This window comes from Bubalus bubalis, chromosome 1 (assembly GCF_019923935.1).
Source record: "Bubalus bubalis isolate 160015118507 breed Murrah chromosome 1, NDDB_SH_1, whole genome shotgun sequence".
Classification (NCBI taxonomy): domain Eukaryota; kingdom Metazoa; phylum Chordata; class Mammalia; order Artiodactyla; family Bovidae; genus Bubalus; species Bubalus bubalis.
In genome coordinates this window covers 111,326,071-111,347,938 of record NC_059157.1, presented here as the reverse complement: position 1 = coordinate 111,347,938, position 21,868 = coordinate 111,326,071, and the positions used below count along the sequence as shown (strand labels likewise).

The 21,868-nt window shown below is 36.6% G+C and overlaps 1 protein-coding gene across 5 annotated transcripts in view; it reads left to right on the top strand.

The window, feature by feature from the left end:
• The window catches only part of POLQ (DNA polymerase theta), a 103,505-nt gene that overhangs the window by 52,776 nt on the left and 28,861 nt on the right, over window positions 1-21,868 (top strand). For all 5 annotated transcript variants that reach the window (XM_006073399.4, XM_025284801.3, XM_044942390.2 and 2 more), the window contains 5 exons: window positions 1,327-4,427; window positions 6,850-6,993; window positions 9,594-9,790; window positions 13,383-13,623; window positions 20,269-20,462. In XM_006073399.4, the coding sequence (XP_006073461.4) occupies window positions 1,327-4,427; window positions 6,850-6,993; window positions 9,594-9,790; window positions 13,383-13,623; window positions 20,269-20,462 (3,877 nt within the window). The remainder of the gene's footprint in view (window positions 1-1,326; window positions 4,428-6,849; window positions 6,994-9,593; window positions 9,791-13,382; window positions 13,624-20,268; window positions 20,463-21,868) is intronic.

Below are 21,868 nucleotides of genomic sequence, written 5' to 3'. Positions count from 1 at the left end.
GCACATCTTGGTTGCACAGCCTATACTTTCTTTTATTGGGTTTTTTGAAAATGTTATCTCTTTGCTTTGTATGCTGTTTTTGAGACTTCTGATGGGAGTATGATTCTTTTGCCCTTCCAGATATGTAGACCTTGAGGTTTATTTTCCATATTTTTGATAGTTTTACTAGGTGTTTTAACTTTTTCTTTGGAACAAAGTACTTAAGTTAATGTCTTAAAAGCAGCTAGTATTATGTATTATCTCAGAGTTTCTGCAAGTCATGAATTTGGGAGCAACTTTCCTCATAGCTCTGGTTTGAGTTTCTCATAGGGTTGTGGTCATCTGAAGGATTGAATTGACTTAGATCTGCTTTTAAGATAACTCACACACATGCTGGCAATTTGGTGCTCAGTTCTATGCATGAGCTTCTCCATAGAGCTTCATGACACCCTTATGCCTTGATGGTTGGCTTCCCTCAGAGTGATTGACCCAAGAGAGAGCAAAATGGAAGCTGCATTGTCTTTTATGGCCTAGCCTCAGTTTTTTAATTGTGGATGAGATGCTAAATTGGTCCCTGTTCTCCTTTCTTCACTAGAAATAGAAGTTTCTTGGCTTCCATAACTTTTATGGAAAATTAAATTTCCCTCATCCTGTTCATCTTCTCTTTGTGATATTTCAGTTACATATATGTTTGACTAGTCAGGGTGTAGAATCTATTATTTTACTATGAAGAGCACTGATATTTTATCAGTCAGTTAGCTTGGCTGAACTCAAACTTTGCTAGGCAATAGCTCAAATTTCTGTTCAGTTGTGTAGACTTTTACCTGGCCGCTTGGAGTCTGCACACAGTTGCATAGTTTTGAGGTCAGCTAGATATTTGGGCAGAATTTATATGAAAAATTTTTGGTTCTCTGCTGTATCTCTCAGTTCTGAATTATCTCGCTTCTTTTTGTATCTCTTGTAGTTACTCTGAGCTCTGTTTCACATTCTGTCGATAAACTCCAGTTTTCCGTTTAAGGATTCTGTCTCAGTGAGGCCTTCCCTGATGATGCTATTTAAAAATTGCAGAGCCACTCTTACCTTTCTGGTGCTTCACTTTTTTTTTTTTTTTTTTTTTTTTACATAACTGTTATTTATCAACAGTTAACACAGTATGTTTTAACATTTTTTTTTAATTTTTAACGTTTTTGTTTTTAGAATGTAAGTTCTTTGAGAGTTGATATACTTTCCTCTTGATCTGTGCAATTTCTTCAGTTCCTAGAAAAGCTCAGAATGATGCTTAATAAATATGTGTATTAATGAATGAATCAATGCATTAATTAATTTCATTTCCTGTCTCTTGTATAGTACTCGAAAGGCAGTGGATGAGGAAGAGGAAGCAGTTGAAGAGCGTCGAAATATGCGAACTATTTGGGTGACAGGCAGAAAAGGTTTAAGTGAAAGGGAAGCAGCAACCCTTATAGTAGAAGAAGCCAGAACGATTCTGCAGCAGGACTTAGTTGAAATGGGAGTGCAATGGAATCTACATTCCTTTCTAAATTCTGATACACACTCATTGACCAGCAGTGAGTCAGAAGTAAAAGAACACAAATTTATACCTCAAACTAAGAGTTCTTATAAAAGATTAACATCAAAGAAAAAAAGTGACACAATATTTAGTGATTCTGTTAATCACTTACCAGATACCATGCAAGATTTAGATAAAAGTAGAGAACATACAGATTCCTTTTATTATAAATTTCATGGGCATCAAGAGTGTCATCATTCCGAAATCTCCAGAGCAAAAAAACAGGCTTCTTTGAGTATTAAAAAAGGAAAGCTAGGAACTTCTCTGAATGAGGGGAAAGTAAGTACTTCGAAAGTTGTTCGGACTCTCTCATCACGGAAAACAAAAAGAGAAGCTTTAAATTTTAGTTCAGAAAAGGTGAATACAATCTCTCAATCTTGGAAACATGGTAAGCATCGAAAACGATCCAGAGACAGTAGCCCTGTGAAAGACACAAAGATGCGTAGAATCAATTTACAAGAACGGACTATGTCTAATTCTATTCATTGTGAAGACTCTTTTACTTTAGATGAGACGAGTATGGAATTTAGAAGTCCAGAGCCATTTGCTAAAAATGTATCTTTCCGTGCTGAGAGAAGATGTAACATAATACCATTTGCATCACAAACAGAACCAAGTTGTTCAAAGAACAATAAAATACCTAATGATATTCTTGGGGAACACTTGATCACAGGATCTCAGAGTAAACATATGATTCAAGCCACTAGTGTGGTCAGTGAAAATGGAAGAGAATTAGCTGTTGAATCAGAAAAAAAAAATAAAGTGGTGATACAAAATGATTCAAAAATCCAGAATGTTTATGTGAAATACCATGACACCCATCCAATTAACCAGTGCCTGGAAAAGCAGTTTAATAAAGAGACACATACTCACACCAAACTGAATACAACAGTAGCAAAACAAATACCCTATGAGACAGACCGCAGTTATTTGAATAGAGACTCTAATGTTATTATGAAATGTGAAAGTACAAAGTTTAATGTTGAGGAAAATAAATCAAGTAATCTTAAGGCATCAGGAGATATCATAAGCAGCATTGAGATACCCAGTGAAGTACATCTACCAAGTGGAGCATTTGGTAAATTAAGAGGCCAGCCTGAGAATATTCTAAATACTCCTAGAGTACAAGGGAAAAAAAATGCTTATGCAGCAGACAGAACTAAAAATAATTGTGTTTCTGACTTAGGTTTAGATCTCTGTGATCTTGAAGATAGTTTCTACCTGGATACTCAGTCAGAGAAAATAATTCAGCAGATAGCAACTGAAAATGCCAACCAAAAAGGACCCAAGGATACCAGCCTGGCAACAAGGATGATTCAGAAGAACCTAGACAAACAGAGCTCAATGAGCTCCTTTCAGAAAGAGACTCATGTTGCTTTTCCAGGCGAACAGCATTCACTAGAAATGACAAATCATTTGAAACATAAGACTGTAGATGTTGTGAAGCAAAGCACTAATTCACATGAGGTTGATACCCTAACTCCAGAAAGGCCAATTTTTTATTCTCCAATACTAGTAGGGGAAAATGGCCCATGTTTTAAAAGCAGTGAACTTTCTGTTACTGACTCCCAATTAAATAGTTTTCTTCAAGGTTATCAAACACAAAAAACTATGAAGCCAGTTATACCTGTGGTTCCTCAAAAGAGAACTCCTACTGATAAAGAAGTAGAGTGTCTGCCAGTTCCTGACACAAGTTTGAATTTGAGTGGTAGTTTACTTTTTGACAGTTTCAGTGAAGACTACCTTGTAGAAGAACAACGACCTAATGGACAAGAAAAAGAACACCTTCCTTCTGAAATAACATCAGTCCATTTCGATGATTCTCTGTGTCTACAACCAGAGGGCATAATTAAAAAACCAGATATGAATGAGAATCAAGATAATCAGCAGCCATTGTCTTGTTTCAGTGATGAGTCTATTATATTTTCAGAAATCGATCCTGTCCAGATGGTTGCAGCTTTGGACAATGTAGACATAGTTCCTGTCCAAGAGAAACATAATACTGCAGAATCTCTAAAAATACTGAAACTGAGTGATCAAGTGACTGTAGGTAATGATGATTCCCAAAGAGAAGTAATTGGAGGAGAAAAAGATAAAAGGTCTCAAAAATCCAAGTTAACTGGCACAAGGCAAGATAATTCATTTCTATGGTCAGGAGCATCATTTGATTTAAGTCCAGGACTGCAAAGGATTTTAGACCAAGTGTCCAGTCCTCTAGAAAATGAAAAGCCAAAATTAACTGCTACAGACTTGCCTGGTTTGAATGGAGAAAATACAGAGGTAAATGACAGACAAGAAGTGATTTCAAATTCAGAGCCAAATCAAGTACAAGGAATTCCATTTTCACCTAAAATTGTAGTAAGAGGCAATCTTGAGGCACTACAGAATGATGTCATTCATCGTGAAACCTCCCTCTTGCCTTGTAAAGAAAACTGTATAGTTTGTGATAATGGACTCATTCCTCCTACACCTATTCTTTGTGATTCTAAGTTGGCATTTCCAGATATTCTTGGAACATCTGTGAAACTTAAGAAAATTAGTAATGGTTTTAAACTTGGTGAAAGTTCTTCATTTTGCCCACCTTCCAATAGTAAAAACCATGATTCACATCCAGAGAGCAGAAATGGTTTTAAAGATAACAGTTCTATTAGAGATACAAATTTTTCACCGCAGTTACTGCAGAATGGATCACAGTTAACTCTAGCCTCATGCAGTCCTGAAAGTTTGGCCATAATTGATGTAGCAAGTAACCAAACCCTCTTTCAAACATTCATGAAGGAATGGCAAAGCAAAACTCGATTCTCCATCTCACTGGCTTGTGAAAAGATCAGTAATTTGACGTCTTCTAAAAGTGCTACTATTGGTGGTATGTTTAAGCAAGGTAAGATTAAAAAAAAATCTTTTACATTTGTATGTAAAATAGTGTGACTGAGACTTTGCAGAATTGGATATTAAATGTAATAAATTTGTTCAAAGTTTAATAAGTTTCTCCTGTGTAGGTTTACATGTAGAACAGCTTTATTGTTCAGTGCAACTCTGTTAATAACCCTCTGGTATAAGAGATGGGGGACATCTGGACACATGGGTAGGAGAGCTGAGCAGTGAGGCCAAGAGCTCAAAGCTGGTAGACTGAAAAAGTGCAGACCACTAGGACACTGTTTGTTCCTCTGGCTCTGATCTGTTGTGCCTGGGGTCTATCAATCCTGTGTCTGCCTCCTTCCAAGTAGGCCAGAGAGCCCATCTGAACAGCCTTGCTATAGCAGCTCCCCACAGGAGTTCCATACCAGTGTTGTTGCCCAAGTCACTGACCCAGCAGCCAAGCTGATTGCAACTGGAGACACCACAGCTGGTGTGTCTGGTTCAGAGGCCAGAATTGGAACAGTGTTTGACAGCTTAATGCTTCAGGAACCTGTCTCTCAAATATAGCTCTTCTATGCCATTCTGGGCTTTGCCCTGGCTGAGGCCATAGGGCTTTTCTGTTTGGTTGTCTTGCTCATCTCTTTATTTTGTGAGGCTCTGTGGTAGTTTCTCATATATATCTGCTGCTTTAGCTCTTGGTCATGCCTACTGGTAGTGTAAAGTGTGCCAAGCTTTACCATTAAACACATTTCTCTTAAGAAATCATATATATATATATACACACACATATATATATAATAATGATATATATATATTAGTTTGAATATGTTTCTAAAATTTAAGATGTATATTTTGAATATGGTTCAGCTTTTTTATGGCACCATAATGATACGGTTTTAATTAATTAAAATATAACTGATTTACAATATTGAATTAATTTGGGGTATATAGTGATTTGGGTATATAGTGATTCAGTTTTTTATAGATTATACTCCATTTAATGTAATTGTAAAATAATGGTTCTATTTCCCTTTTCTGTACAATATATTCTTATGGCTGACTTATACATTGTAGTTTGTACTAATTAATCTTCTACTGCTATCTTGCCCCTCACACCTCCTTATCCTCAATCACTGATTTATTCTCTTTGTCTGTGAGTCTGTTTATCTTTAGTTATATTCATTTGTTTAATTCTTTAGGTTCCACATATAAATGATAATATACAGTATTTGTCTTTCTGTCTGACTTATTTTACTCAGGTCCATTCATGTTGTTGCAAATGGCAGACATGATGGTTTGTATTAATTATCATTGCTCATCAATTATTTTCTCTTAAACTGTAATATCCTTATTCACTTATGTCATAACAGAAGTACATAACAAATAGGCACTATATTTTCACAATGTGTATTAGCTATGTTTGCCAAGACTTATCTCAAGTAGAATTTAGAACTCCACTGATAGTCATGAATTCTGTACTGCAGTGTTGACCACAGAGCCTCACAGGACTCTTCCAGGTTTTCAGAGACTTGAAACTTTTAGTCAAATAATACCATGTATTCCTGTCTTATTTCATGACAGTAATGATTCAGTATTATGGGGGATAGCTGTAGTCAGCTTGACAACATGTTGTGGAAATCAAAGATTTGATGAAATTTCTTAAATCTCTGTATTTATGAATCAATTTGTTCATAAAGTTCTAAGTATTTGTTTGCTACTCAATTCAGGAAGAATATGTGTTAATGACAAGTTTTATGTACTTTCAGTGTTAACTAGCTCTTTCTATTTTTCATCCAACGAACAAAATTGAGTACGTTTCCTGTGCTAGAAGTTAGAAAGATTAAAAACATTACACTTAAATTTAACAAATATGTGCCAGTTATTTTCCAGGTATTGGGGATATAATTGTAAATCAGATAGATTAGTTGTTGACCTAATGTTTTTGACCAGCGTCTTTGGAATTGAAGATGTATTATTTTAGGAAAAATGTTGACTGCATATACAAAATCATACCTAATTTTTAACCAGCAGCAGCAAGACTCTTGGTTTTTCTAAGTGTTAAAGTATTAAAAACTGTTGGAGTTTCTAAGTGTTAAAAGTTGCTGAGTTTGCTGTAAAATTTTTGTGGTGTGCAAGTGGTCTTTATTTTTGAGTTATTAAAAACTCAAAATGCAGCTTTTGAAAAACTTGAAGTTAATTTTAAACTTACTCATTATTACAGATCTCTTTTTAAGAAGTCTTTGGTAGATTTTTCATAGTGACAATTATCTTAATTGATGGGATGCCTAGAAAGATCTTATAAACATCTAAAAATGATTATCCATTTAATGCATATTGTAGGGGATCTGAAAAATTTGCTTATCAAATGGTTTTTATTATCATATTTAATGTTCAGTTTAATGACTTTTAGAGATTGTTAACTATTTCACTTTGGATTTACATAGTTAGTTTCCCTCAAGAAGCCTCTATTAGAGATGATGGATTTCCTGTTAAAGACTGTGATGACATCTTGGTGGTTGGGCTTGCAGTATGTTGGGGTGGAAAAGATGCTTACTATTTTTCACTGCAGAAGGAACAAAAGCATTCTGGTAAGTAATCACTATTTGGCTAAGTTATTATATAATTTTAATGCAACTTCTATGAGGATAGTGACTTTTTTGTTGAGAATAGTCTCCTGATACTTACCTAGACTTAATTTTTAGTAATAAAAAAACCCTTTTCATTTTTTTAAAAATCCCGGCTATTGTATACATTATTTCACATATTATCTGGAATAATGTTTTAAGAAGCACCCCCCAAACCCCCTTTCTCCCTTCTGCTTGTCACATGGAGCTATTAATACTATGTTTTCTTTCTGGGTGTAGTGGAGCTTAAGGACTTGCTGGCCACCTAGAAAATTTGTTTCTGAAGAGTGGATCAAAGCAGTTTCTTTACAGGCTTTTTTCCTCCTATTTGGTATGTCTGGAACTCATTTAGAGGCAATGATGAGCTAGACATCTACAGTAGTTGAATCACACAGCCTTTGGAAAGGTCATAGAGTTAAAAGGATATGATCTAGAAATAATTTGTGAGCTGATTATGGTGGTTGGATACCTAGTTGATTATTAGGTTTTAGGAGCAGAATTAATAAGGAAACATTTTAAAAGATGCTGTGTAATGTCTATTCCTGAGTAAGCATGAAACATTTTCAGTTGTTTTGTAGGAAAACATCGTACAGTGAGTAGTTACTTGAACTTCTTTTATTTTAGATGTAGTTTTATACATTCATACTAAACTTCCCTGTAAAATGAGTTCCTTTTTTAAAAATTTACTTCCAAATAACTTTTTAATCTTTAATTTCACATTTTGAGAAATGTAGATTTATTTTTAGAATCTTAATGTCTAGAATTTTCTCCTACCTAATTAGAGCTCATTCCTGTTGAGGTATTTCAAATCCTAAAAGATGACGCTGTGAAAGTGCTGCACTCGAAATGTCAGCAAATTTGGAAAACTCAGCAGTGGCCATGGGACTGGAAAAGGTCAGTTTTCATTCCAATCCCAAAGAAAGAAAATGCCAAAGAATGCTCAAACTACCGCACAATTGCACTCATTTCACACACTAGTAAAGTAATGCTGAAAATTCTCCAAGCCAGGCTTCAGCAATACATGAACCGTGAACTTCCAGATGTTCAAGGTGGTTTTAGAAAAGGCAGAGGAACCAGAGATCAAATTGCCACCATCCTCTGGATCATGGAAAAAGCAAGGGAGTTCCAGAAAAACATCTATTTCTGCTTTATTGACTATGCCAAAGTCTTTGACTGTGTGGATCACAAAAACTGTGGAAAATTATGAAAGAGATGGGAATGCCAGACCTCCTGACCTGCCTCTTGAGAAACCTGTATGCAGGTCAGGAAGCAACAGTTAGAACTGGACATGGAACAACAGACTGGTTCCAAATAGGAAAAGGAGTACATCAAGGCTGTATATGGAGAAGAAAATGGCAACCCACTCCAGTATTCTTGTCCAGAGAATCCTGTGGACAGAGGAGCCTGGTGGGCTGCTGTCCATAGGGTCGCATAGAGTTGGACATGACTAAAGTGACTTAGCATGTATATTGTCACCCTGCTTATTTAACTTATACGCAGAGTACATCATGAGAAATGCTGGGCTGGTAGAAGCTCAGGCTGGAATCAAGATTGCCGGGAGAAATATCAATAACCTCAGATACGCAGATAACACCATTTTTATGGCAGAAAATGAAGAAGAAAGTGATGAAAGTGAAAGAGGAGAGTGAAAAAGTTGGCTTAAAGCTTAACATTCAGAAAACTAAGATCATTTCATCCAGTCCCATCACTTCATGGCAATAGATGGGGAAACAGTGGAAAAAGTGTCAGACTTTATTTTTTGGGGCTCCAAAATCACTGCAGATGGTGACTGCAGCCATGAAATTAAAAGACGCTTACTCCTTGGAAGGAAAGTTATGACCAACCTAGATAGCATATTCAAAAGCAGAGACATTACTTTGCCAACAAAGGTCCATCTAGTCAAAGCTATGGTTTTTCCAGTGGTCATTTATGGATGTGAGAGTTGGACTATAAAGAAAGCTGAGAGCTGAAGAATTGATGCTTTTGAACTGTGGTGTTGGAGAAGACGCTTGAGAGTCTCTTGGACTGCAAGGAAATCCAATCAGTCCATCCTAAAGGAGATCAGTCCTGGGTGTTCATTGGGAGGACTGATGTTGAAGCTGAAACTCCAGTACTTTGGCCACCTGATGCGAAGAGCTGACTCATTTGAAAAGACCCTGATGCTGGGAAAGATTGAAGGCAGGAGGAGAAGGGGACGACAGAGGATGAGATGGTTGCATGGCATCACCGACTCAATGGACATGAGTTTGTATAGGCTCCGGGAGTTGGTGCGGGACAGGGAGGCCTTGGCATGCTGCAGTTCACGGGGTCGTAAGGAGTCGGACATGACTTAGCGACTCAGCTGAACTGAACTGAATTAGATCATTATAAATCACCTAGTCCAAACCTTAATTTTTAGATTACAAAACACTACATCTGTATAGCCAACATGACCTGGAAAATAAGGTCATGCTGAACTAAACTCTGAGGCTTTTGAGTCTTTTTTAGTCTTAGCACTAAAGATTGCTACTTCAAATGAATGTGTGTACTTTTTGCATTAAAACTTTTTTTCTTTTTTTTTTAAGAAATTAGTGCCAGTTTGATCCCACCTTCTCTAGATCCAAGCCTGACTGTGAAGGATAGATTGTGGCACCTTCAATCTTGCTTTCACAAAGAATCTGATAAAGAACGTTCTGTTATCATCTATGACTTCATCCAGACTTATAAAATTCTTCTTCTGTCTTGTGGCATCTCCCTGGAACAAAGTTACGAAGATCCTAAGGTTTCTTGTCTTATCTCAACAATTTTTGTATACTTTAAAAAATATTTTAATGTTTAGGGTTAATTCTTAAATGACTTGGTATTTATTTAGCTTCAACACTGCAGCTTAAGTAGTTTAGGGTAGTCACTCCTTTGTCCAGTAATCCTATTCATCCAGAACAGATTATTATTAACACCAGATGCCTCTATGTAGATAAAAACAGAGATGTTATAAATTACAAGCACTAAAGTTCATACCTTTTTCAGAGACTTAAAATTTTTCATTTTGGTCATATGTTCTACGTTTTCTGTCTCATAGTAAGTTAGAAATGAAAGGAGAACTGTCAGATTTAGATACATGATAGTAGGATATTTCAAATATCCATGAGGATAGAGGCAGAAAATAGTAAAAGCATATATAGATATAAGAGATCACAAAGGATAGTAGTTAGAGGCCAATTTAGCATAGGGATAAATGGCCTTATTAACCCATAAGAACTTTCCCATATAATAGCAAACTGATACACTGTTTATAAAGATGACTGAATTATTAAGGAAAGAGTAACTTATGTTATTGTAATATACACTTATATGATTATACATAAACATATAATGCACTTTCAGAAGACATTTATCTATTGGATCATAGCCCTGAAAGGGATATCATTTTTTCCCCCTTTTTGAGACTAGAATACATGAGGTGTGTGGAATATTAATTGAATTGAGATATGATGTTAATTGGTTGTTACCAACATAATTAATGATAATAAGATAATTTTTTAGCTTCTTTAGCTTTTTTGGCAGAGATTTTTGAGGGCACTGGGGCTTCCCTGGTAGCTTAGCTGATAAAGAATCCGCCTGCAATGCAGGAAACCCCAGTTTGATTTCTGCATTGGGAAGATCCACTGGAGAAGGGATAGGCTACCCGCTCCAGTATTCTTTGGCTTTCCTGGTGGCTCCGCTGGTAAAGAATCTGCCTGCAGTGCAGGAGACCTGGCTTTGATCCCTGGGTTGGGAAGATCCCCTGGAGAAGGGAATGGTTACCCACTCCAGTGTTCTGGCCTGGAGAATTCCGTGGACTGTGTAGTCCACGGGTTCACAAAGAGTTGGACACAACTGAGCGAATTTCACTTCACTTTGAAGGCATTATCAGGTAAATTAATGACACTGTCTTTTCCTATATTTCAAACCAGCCTTTGTTTATGTGATACATTTCATATAGTTTCTAAACAGACTTTTTACTGGATATAAAAGGTTATCATTTAATTTTGATGTTTCAGAGTCCAAAATGAGAATATGGGTAATATGAGCTTCTTAAAGCTACAGTGGCTTCCCAGATTTATATAGCAACTTTGGTGTAAACCATTTGAAATATTCCATACTTGGTTTTACTAATCATAGCATTTTTGATGTAAGAGAAACTATTAATTTATAAAATTTCACTTTTATAAGAAACATTTGCCAACTTTTACATGAGACTATCTTATTCGATACCTCTAAAAGGGTTCTGATCACTAGTTTCTAATGGTGGGGGCCTGTTGCTGTACCACTAACAGTTCACTGGGTACCAGCTGGATGTCCAAAAGTTCAGCTCAATTCTGTCACTTTCTACCTGTAAATAGCATCAAATCCCATAGGCTAAGGGCTCAGTCCCACAAGCCCCCAACTTCAGGCACTAGTTGCAAGCCCAGCTTATTAACTGTGCTTCTGGTCAACCAGCTGTAAATAAATTAGATTCCCATAACCCCCTCCTTCTGCTGCTAAGTCACTTCAGTCGTGTCCGACTCTGTGTGACCCCATAGACGGCAGCCCACTAGGCTCCCCCGTCCCTGGGATTCTCCAGGCAAGAACACTGGAGTGGGTTGCCATTTCCTTCTCCAATGCATGTAAGTGAAAAGTGAAAGTGAAGTCGCTCAGTCGTGTCCAACTCTTAGCGACCCTGCGGACGGCAGCCCACTGGGCTCCTCTGTCCATGGGATTTTCCAGGCAGGAGTACTGGAGTGGGGTGCCATTGCCTTCTCCGAACCCCCTCATCTCTTCATCTGTGTTGATCTGTGTCCTTTAATATCCTTTGTTATAAGCCAGTAATCTAGTGAGTAAACCGGTTTCCTAAGTTCTGTTAGCTCCTCTAACAAATTAACCCCCTCCTTGAGTTTGGTTAATTTGTTAGAGGAGCTAACAGAACTTAGGAAATCGGTTTACTCACTAGATTACTGGCTTATTACAAAGGATATTAAAGGACACAGATCAACACAGATGAAGAGATGTATAGGGCGAGGTTTGTAAGAAGAGGTGTGGGGCTTCTGTCCTTTCTAGGCTTGCCACTCTCCCCGAGTCTTCATGTAATTACCAACCCAGAAGCTCTTTGAACCCTTCCTTTTGGGTTTCTGTGGAGGCTTCATTATGTAGGCACAATTGATCAAATTATTGGCCATTGGTGATCAGTTACTCTTTAGCCTCTTCCTCTAACCAGGAGTTCGGGGAGGTGGAACGGGAAGTTCCAGCCCTCCTGTCCCAGGATTGATTACCCCTGGCAACTTAGCCTGTGTTCTTAGGTGACTTAGGAGTATTCCAAGACACTATATTAGCATAACTAAAGATAACCTGTATCTCTTTTGCGAGAGCTCAGTGTGTCCAACTCTTTTGTGATCCTTTGGGCTGTAGTCCACCAGATTCCTCTGTCCATGGGATTTTTCAGGCAAGAATTCTGGAGTGGGTTGCTATTTCCTTCTCCAAGGGGTCTTCCTGACCCTGGAATCGAACCCACATCTGCTGCTTCGCAGGCATATTCTTTACCTGCTGAGCCATCTAGGAAGCCTGCCTTATCTCTGTTGGGAAGACCCAATTTATATTTCTTATTATAATATACAAGATTGTGCCCCCCCCGTAAAACTGAATTCTTAGCCCATAAAAGAAATAACTGAGTCATTTAGTAATGCTTGAAATTATGAACAAGGTTTAGATTCCTTCTTCTAAATCCAATTTCAAACTGCTTGAATCTAGTATTAGAAAATGCAGGACTTCTGGTCTCATAGGGAAGCTAAGAACAGCAGTCAAATCAGAGGTTGGATGGTCGTGGTGACAGGTCCTTATCTTTAAGAGAAAGTCTTATGCATTCTAAAATACTGTATGTGAACTTGTAATGGTTAAATGTTTATGTCTCACTTCTTCCCATGTTGAAAATTAAATAAACCTAAAACTGTATTGGCCCAAATTTATTATAATAGTAGGTAAGCCAGAGTCAGCCTCAATGGAAAAGAAACCCAGCTGCATTTTCAGAAATATGATTTTTGTTAGCTCAAAGGCATTTGATTTTCAAGCTGACTTCTGAAGTAAATCAGCAGGCACATTGCAGTAATGGAAAAATATAATTTTTTCTTCTTTGACGGTCACTGCTCCTATTGGTTAAAAAAAAAAAAAAAAGGTTATTTCTTATACCAATTATCCTTTCTTTATCCTGGTGCAGTTGTCCTTTCCTTCTCTCCTGGGAAATACTGCATAAGTATTAAGTGTATTAAGTAAAAATGAATGAGATTAAAAATGAGCTTTCTTATTTCCCCTTCAGAAATGTCTTTGGAAAATTAAGAAAATATTCTGATTGTTATCCCATTCAGGTGGCATGCTGGTTACTAGATCCAGATTCCAAGGAGCCGACTCTTCACAGCATAGTTTCCCGTTTTCTTCCGCATGAGCTTCCACTCCTGGAAGAAATAGAGACTGGCCAAGGAATTCAAAGTCTAGGGCTGAATGTCAGCACTGCGCATTCTGGACGATACAGAGCATCTGTAGAGTCCATTCTCATCTTCAACTCTATGAATCAGCTTAATTCTTTGTTGAAGAAGGAAAACCTTCAAGGTAAAAAAAACAGTTCCTGGCACTTTTATGATGTTGTAAGACTGGGGATAGTTCTGTATTTAGCTACTCTGTCACAGGTAGATAAATTACACTTTTTTTAAAAATAGAACTTATACTTTTTATGCAAACCCTTTCTTTTGATTGTCTAGTGCAGGAGTCAACATAAATAATTTTGCTGTAAAAGGCCAGATAGTGACTAGTTTTGGTTTTGTAGGCTAGATGATCTCAGTCATGAATATTCAACTCTGCCATCATAGCATGAAAGCAGCTATAGATAGTATGAAAATGAGTGTTCCAATAAATCTTCATTTACAAAAACAGACATCTGGCCCCAGATTGGCCATATTTTGCTCACCTCTGGCTCTACTATAATGAAGTAAATTAGAGCATTTTGTTCATTTATTCCTAATTTTATATTTGAATGTTATCAAATGGTTTTAGAAATACACTTAGAATATATCTTTTATGGATTTAAAACAATGAACTATTTTCTTTGTAGAATTCTTTAACAGTTATTTTTTTTTCCAGCAAAGTGTATTCATGTGAATCTTTTTTTCCCTTGTGAGAAATAGTGTGGATTTATTGTGCAGGCTGCTGGCCCAGATTGTCTACCTTGACTTCAGAGGGCATAATATATACTTATGGTGAAAATGATGAAGTAAAACAAGGTTGGCTTCATTGTGAGGAGATATAAACCATGGATTGGCTGATTAATTAACATTACAAACAGGAGACTGATGAATTCATGAAGAGTAGGGCTTGAATCCATATTATGTATTTATGAGGGACCTTGGGCAAGCTATTTTAACTCTCTAAGTCTGGTTCTTATTTTGAAAGTGTTAAATGAGAGAGCTTAGTACTTGTCACACATTAGGCACTTGTTGCTGTTGTTCTTCCGTCGCTAAGTCGTGTCCGACTCTGTGACCCTGTGGACTCCTATGCACCACGCTTCTCTGTCCTTCACCATCTCCTGGAGTTTGCTCGGATTCATTGAGTCGGTGATGCTATCCAACCATCTTGTCCTCTGTCATCCCTTCTCCTCCTGCCCTCAATCTTTCCCAGCATCAGGATCTTTCCCAATGAGTTGATTCTTCACATCAGCATCAAAGTATTGGAGCTTCAGCTTCAGCATCAGTCCTTCCAGTGAATGTTCAGGATTGTATTAGTTGATGATTATTATTACTTCTAGCACAAACCCTCTGTGCTGCTTATAATGTTCCCCTGATATTACTGGAATAAAATAATACAAAAGGACAGACTGGCTTATTTGCTTACAGGAGACTTGATTAAGCGATGTTAATTAGCGGCTCTTCAACAGGCATTGATTGGAGTATTTCAAACTCAGCCTTTCTAAGCCAATGTAGGCAGATAAAGAAGTTGGAGTACACAGCACACCTTCCTCAGGACTACTTCTACATTCATGGACAATAATGCTGAATGAACATAGCTAATTCCCTCTTAGTCTGACTAGTCTGCCTCTAGGATAGGCATCCTGGGTAGTCTGTATAATTTCTAGACACTGACATTTGATGATGGTGATATGAATTAGTCTGTAATTTTTTAGACATTTATTGCCCATTACCAGATTTGTACGTTTTTCAGTCTAATTGGAAGGGGACTGTTCCATTACTTAAAAGATAATTTTTCACCTGTAAAAAAAAAAAGACTGACATTCCTTTTCAGAAAAGTGTAAGAGACCTTCTAGATTTATAATTTTTAGCTTTCACAGTATGTTTTCTATGTACCTTCAAAGCTTTTTTTCCCTGCAAATTTTCAGAAGTGGGTGACCTGGAGGTGTTAAATGAATTCTTGTACAGTGTTAAATATTTCTTATTCAAAGAATACATAGAATTGAAGTACATTGAAATAAGGGAAGATTTGGGAGAGAATGTGGACAACCATCACTTTTATTTGGAAATTATTATTTCAGGATACACCTGTTAGTTTTAGTAGGCCTCCAGAATCTTCATCTTTTTCTCTTCTCATCATCTTGCCTGTTGGGGAGGTGTATTCTAGCTGACTTTCTCCCAGTAGAGAGCTGATTTTTGTTTGAGTATGAATAAATATTAATAGCAGAATGTGTCTTTGCTTAATTTGACCCCAGAACAAAGTATCCTGTTCTCTTCACATTGATCAATTAGCTCCTTTTAAAGTAGTTTGAACATAGATGAGATGATTTTTTTAGGTATGGAGTGAGTTGATTTCTCTCTTTTTCAACGGACCTCAGCTGCACAGATTTATATTAGTCATAATCTTATTTTTCATTAACTCTTCATCATTGGTCCATATAGGTCCTCTTTTTACTCACTATTATTTTAATAATATAATGAGTAACTGTTAACTCACATTAACAACTCAGACATTTGTCTACCTGGGTGCTCCTCTTCCCTTATACATCGTAAGTTTTATGTTTATCATTCCCTTATTTTCTTAATATGTAAAAGTCCAAATAATATATTATTTGGTTTTGGTTGTTTTTTAACCTTATAAAACATCTGTCACACTATGTCTTGTTTTACTTACTCAGCATCATGTTAGGAAGATTCATGCGTGTTATTGCAAGTATCTATGGTTTACTTATTTTCACTGCTTTGTAATGTATCACTGTGTGTGTGTGCATGCGTGTACACACATGCATGCACGCTAAAATATATTTATCCATTTTCTTATTGATGAATGCTTAGATTGTTTCTAGTTTTGTTTTCTTTTATTTTTTGTTCTGCTATACCAAATAGTTCTCTCTAAATATTCTTCTAATTTACACATCTCCTGCTACATTGGGTAAGAATTTCTTTTGGCTGTGGAATTGCTGCATCTTGGAAATAGGAGTATTCAACTTTTCAAGATTATGGTGAGCTGTTTTTCAAAATGGTTGTACAAAATTTGTCCTTTCAACAGCAATGTGAAAGAAATGTTTCTGATCACATTGTCTCTACTTTGCAAATTCATTGGTTGTAAAATGATTGTAATTTTTCTTCCTTGTGCTTTATTTTTGGTAAGAGAGTTATTCCAGTTTCATGTAATGAGTTGATGAATATAGCTTCTTTTTATTCTGGAGGAGTTTATGTGTCATAGGCATGATGTATTCTTTGAAAGTTTGATAGAATTTGCCTATAAACTTTGTTTGTGGAAGTATTTTTAACTACTACTTTGACTTCTTTAATAACTGTTCCGTTTAGTTCAGTCGCTCAGTCTTGTCTGACTCTTTGCCACCCCATGAATCGCAGCACGCCAGGCCTCCCTGTCCATCACCAACTCCTGGAGTTCACTCAAACTCATGTCCATCGAGTCGGTGATGCCATCCAGCCATCTCATCCTCTGTCGTCCCCTTTTCCTCCTGCCCCCAATCCTTCCCAGCATCAGGGTCTTTTCAAATGAGTCAACTCTTCGCATGAGGTGGCCAGAGTATTGGAGTTTCAGCTTCAGCATCAGTCCTTCCAAAGAACACCCAGGACTGATCTCCTTTAGAATTGACTGGTTGGATCGCCTTAAGTCCAAGGGACTCTCAAGAGTCTTCTGCAGCACCACAGTTCAAAAGCATCAATTCTTCGGCGCTCAGCTTTCTTCACCGTCCAACTCTCACATCCATACATGACCACTGGAAAAACCATAGCCTTGACTAGACGGACCTTTGTTGGCAAAGTAATGTCTCTGCTTTTGAATATGCTATCTAGGTTAGATTATTCAGTTACATCTTTTTGGTAATGTTTTAGTAGCCTATATATTTTTTAAAGAATTTATCTAAAGTATTGCTGATTCTTTTTCTTTTTTATATCTCTGGTTTGTTATGTCTTTTTCTTTCATAATATTATTGTTTAATCGCACTAGAAGTTTATCCAATTTTTCAGTGTTTTCAAAAAACCAGTTTTTACCTTTGATCTTTCCTGTTGTTTTTGTTTTCTGTTTCATTGATTTCTGTGAACTTTTATATAATCTCTTTTCTTCTAGTTCCCCTGACTTTATTTGCAGTCCTTTTTCTAAATTCGTAAGTTTGATATTACGCTCATTACTTTTCAAATCATATTTTTCTTTTTCTAATTTAAGTATTTAAGGCTATAATTTCCTCAAAGTTCTACTTTCATTATATCTTACAAGTTTTGACATGTAATGTTTTCGTTGCTTTATCCTAAATATTTAAAATTTTCTGGTGTGACGTTTTTAGATGGATAAATTATAAGATTATTTCTAATTCTCAAATAGTTGAAAACTTATTTTATACTTTTATTATTACATTCAATCTCTATTATGTTGTAGAGAATATGTTTGTATGATACCCATTCTTTGAAGTTCTTTGAGAATTGTTTTGTAACCTAAAACCTGAATTGTTGTGTAAATGTTCAGTGTGCACGTTAGAATATAGGTATACTAATTCTGGATGCAGACTTTTATAAATGTCTGTTAATTCAGTGTTGTTTAAATCATTTATATCTAATTTTCCCTATAGTTTAGGCAATGTTAATTTTGTAGCACATTTGAGACTACTTTATTAGGTGCAATCCCTGGGATTCTCCAGGCAAGAACACTAGAGTGGGTTGCCATTTCCTCCTCCAATGCGTGAAAGTGAAAAGTGAAAGTGAAGTCACTCAGTCGTGTCCGACTCTTAGCGACCCCATGGACTGCAGCCTAGCAGGCTCCTCCATCCATGGGATTTTCCAGGCAAGAGTACTGGAGTGGGGTGCCATTGCCTTCTCCAAGCAGCAGCAGCATACAAGTTTAAATTGGTGTATTTTCCTGGTACATTAAATCTGTCATTATGTTTGACTAGCTCTACCACTAATAGGATTTTTATTCTTAATCATCTGGTTTTTTGGAATGACTATGGCAGCATCAACTTTCTTTTGATTAGTTGCTTGCCTCATACATCTTTTTTCTGTCCCTTTAAATCTTCTAGATCCTTATGCTTTAGATGTGTCTTATAAACAAAGTATAGCTTATTTCTTTTTCAAACTATCAGTTTTTTCCCACAAATTTGGCAATTTATAATTATTGATGTGTTTCTGTTCATTGTGATTATTGACATATCACACTTTCCTGCTGTTGGTTTGTATTCATCTTGTTTGATTTGTATATAGTTTTTAAAAATTTATTTTATTTTTAATTGAAGGATAATTGCTTTACAGAATTTTGTTGTTTTTTGTCAATTTTTTTGTTTTTTCCTCTAATTTTGATATAGTTTATTCATAGCTGTGCTCTGTTGTGAGTGTAATGATTCTATAGCTACAAGTCTTAGGGAATAAGTGGAGCGCTCCAGGGTTTGCTAGGTGGGGGATGCCTTCCTCTGGAAAGACTGCTCTGGCTTCAGCTTGTTACTAAACTACAATGCATTCAAGGCCTGCATTAGCTTTTCTTGGGAATTTTGGTTCAGAACAGGAGCCTGAGAATCAGCTTCTCCTTCTCTTGCTACTTCAAAGATATGTTATCCCCTCAACCTTTTTGGGGTAAGACTTCATTCACATTGCAGCCCTATTTCTTCCTACTGTCTGTGAATCCAGGCTGGCTTCCTATCACTCTTGACTCTTCTTTTTCTGACCCTAGTTCCTTGTTTCTCTAGTCGCATATCCCGTGAATTTCTGCTCTGGCTCCAGGCCTGTGAAGCCAGGCTCTGACTGCCCATATCTTCTCCTGACCATCAGAGGCTAATAGCTGTCACTTGTTTGTTTGCTTTTGGTGGTAGTTACAGGTATCATTTGGGATTTCTCCTACTGACTGAGACCAGGAATGCCTTAAAGAATATGTGTATGTGGAACTGGGGAAAACAGGCCAGGTTACACAGAGTCCTAGTGACCCATTAACACTGGAAGTAGAAATCTTTGCTGTGGATTTTTTTCTTAATAAATTTAGGATAGCATTTCCCATAGAGTGTTCTATGAACACTCACTTTTCATGATGTTAATAAATATTAAACAGATAAAGTGCTTTAGAGTCAAATGATTTCAGTCTTTTGATTAAAACAAACATTAAAATAGTTGTCTTTGTTCAGTTCTACTCAGAGCCTTTAGTATATTAACAGGCATCATGAACATCTAAGAGTAATATATAAATGCTGAAATTCATAGTATACAGTGTCTCTCAATCCCAACCTTTCTTACAGTATTTTTGAGACTAATATGCTAATGAACATACTAGGGAAACTGACTTAGAATGACTATTCTGTTGACGAATATCAGCAGATGGAAAAATACTCTGATTTCTTACTTCAGGAATCTTATCCTTTCTTCTTAGAACACTGGAAAATATAAAATCTTTATATTTAGCTTTGTGCAAGTCTGCATACCATGGGACTAGGAGTATTGGAAATTATTTTGAGGAATTAACCTTTTATAGTCAGCTTAGCAAATAAAATTGGCTACAGAAACATCATCTTGGGAGAAATGAAGTCACTTACAATTCAGACTGTTCATAAGGTTGCGTGTTTTACTCTCTGAATAGACACAGCTAGTAGTCCAAAGCTTAAATGGAAAAGTGGAAAGACTTTAATACTTCTCACTGATGGTTTGAAAATGTGGCTCAGGAGACTGGATCTTGAAGGATAGTTTAGTAGCATCTCTGATTTTCCCAGAAAAATGCTATGTGTATAGGTAATGATGCTGAACTAGTCACTTAGCTGGTGAATTAATGTTTTTTGCTTCTTTTTTTTTCTTCCAGATGTTTTCTGTAAAGTGGAAATGCCCTCCCAGTACTGCCTAGCCTTGCTAGAACTAAATGGAATCGGCTTTAGTACTGCAGAATGTGAAAGTCAGAAACACATAATGCAAGCCAAACTGGATGCAATTGAGATGCAGGCCTATCAACTAGCTGGCCATAGTTTTTCCTTCACCAGTTCAGATGACATTGCTGAGGTTGTATAATGGGAATAGAGAATTTAGAAAGTCATTTTCAGAGCAAAAAAATGGTTTGTGTGTATATAGTTCGTTAATGTGTTTACCTAAACACCAATAAAATGAAACAATTGGTTAACCAGAATACTTTGGAGATGTATTCCAATATCTCCTTTGTATGTTTTTATTTATGAATAGGTAGGTAGTGAAGAAGTATCCCAGAATGTGTGTTTCACGGGGAGATTTGCCTGGTACAGAAGAAGCACTCAGTAAATATTTGTTGTGCAGATGAGATCTGTAATAGAAGTTGTATAATGGTGTAGATGTTTCTCCATGAAGTTAGTCATTCCATGAACTCTTACAGCTTCCTCACTGCAAAATTAGATACTTTTCTTAGATGTTAGTGAAAAAGGGATTTGGGGACTCTTTGCTTTTTTAACCTACAATATTTTTATCGCCTTATATAAATTTTTACATAGTTTGTCCTTTTCTCCCCCAGTAGTTTGTATTGTGTTTGTATTGTGTTCTTTCCCCATACTCCACAAAGGATGGTTGAGTTGTTTTGGAAGAGTTACTGATAGATGGGCGCTTATACTTGATAGCTTTGAAGTTTTGTTGTTTTCTAGATGTGATTCACTTTTATAGCATGTTGGTAAATATTTTAAAGACTCTTCTATTTATTCCTTAACTCCTTGAATTTGGGCCACTTTATCAACCCTTTACATCTCAGTAAAATACTTCATAGTAGAAATACCTCATGGAGTTGTGAGAAATGAAAAATAAGTGTAAACTACTTAAAACAATACCTGTCTGAAAGTAAATATTCATTAAATATATAAAGGGCATAAAAATGACTCCCCCTTTAAGCCACAGAGTTATGTGTTTTTAAATAATGAGAAACTAGCTAATCTTCTTCAGTTGCTAAGTCATGTCTGACTCTGACTTCATGGACTGCAGCACATCAGGCTTCTCTGTCTTCCACTGTCTCCTAGATTTGCTCAAATTTGTGTTCATTGAGTTGGCAATGCTATCTAACATATCTTAATGAAAGTATATAAATGAATGAGTTGAGAGAGTAGATAGTGTTCTGAATTGCCTCAGTTGGAACCCCTCTAGTATGAACTAGTGAGTTTTAGGTATCCATGTTTTAGGGAACTTCCTCTGCCCTAGAGCCCAGATCTCTGTTCCTTGTAAGCCTTCCTTCTTTAGTGGGTGCTTACTGGCCACTTTCTAGCTTTTGTTATTGCTGCATTGGACCCTCTCCTGCTTTTTGTTCAGGGATTCTCAGGATGTAGCTTTGTGGTGGTGGAATTAGATGGCTTTTTGGATCCCTTCCTACTTCAGTATTCTCTGATTTTTGTGATCACACAATAGCCACAAAAGCTCCCATGCCACATTGCTTACCATGTCAAGAAGTATTTGGGTGA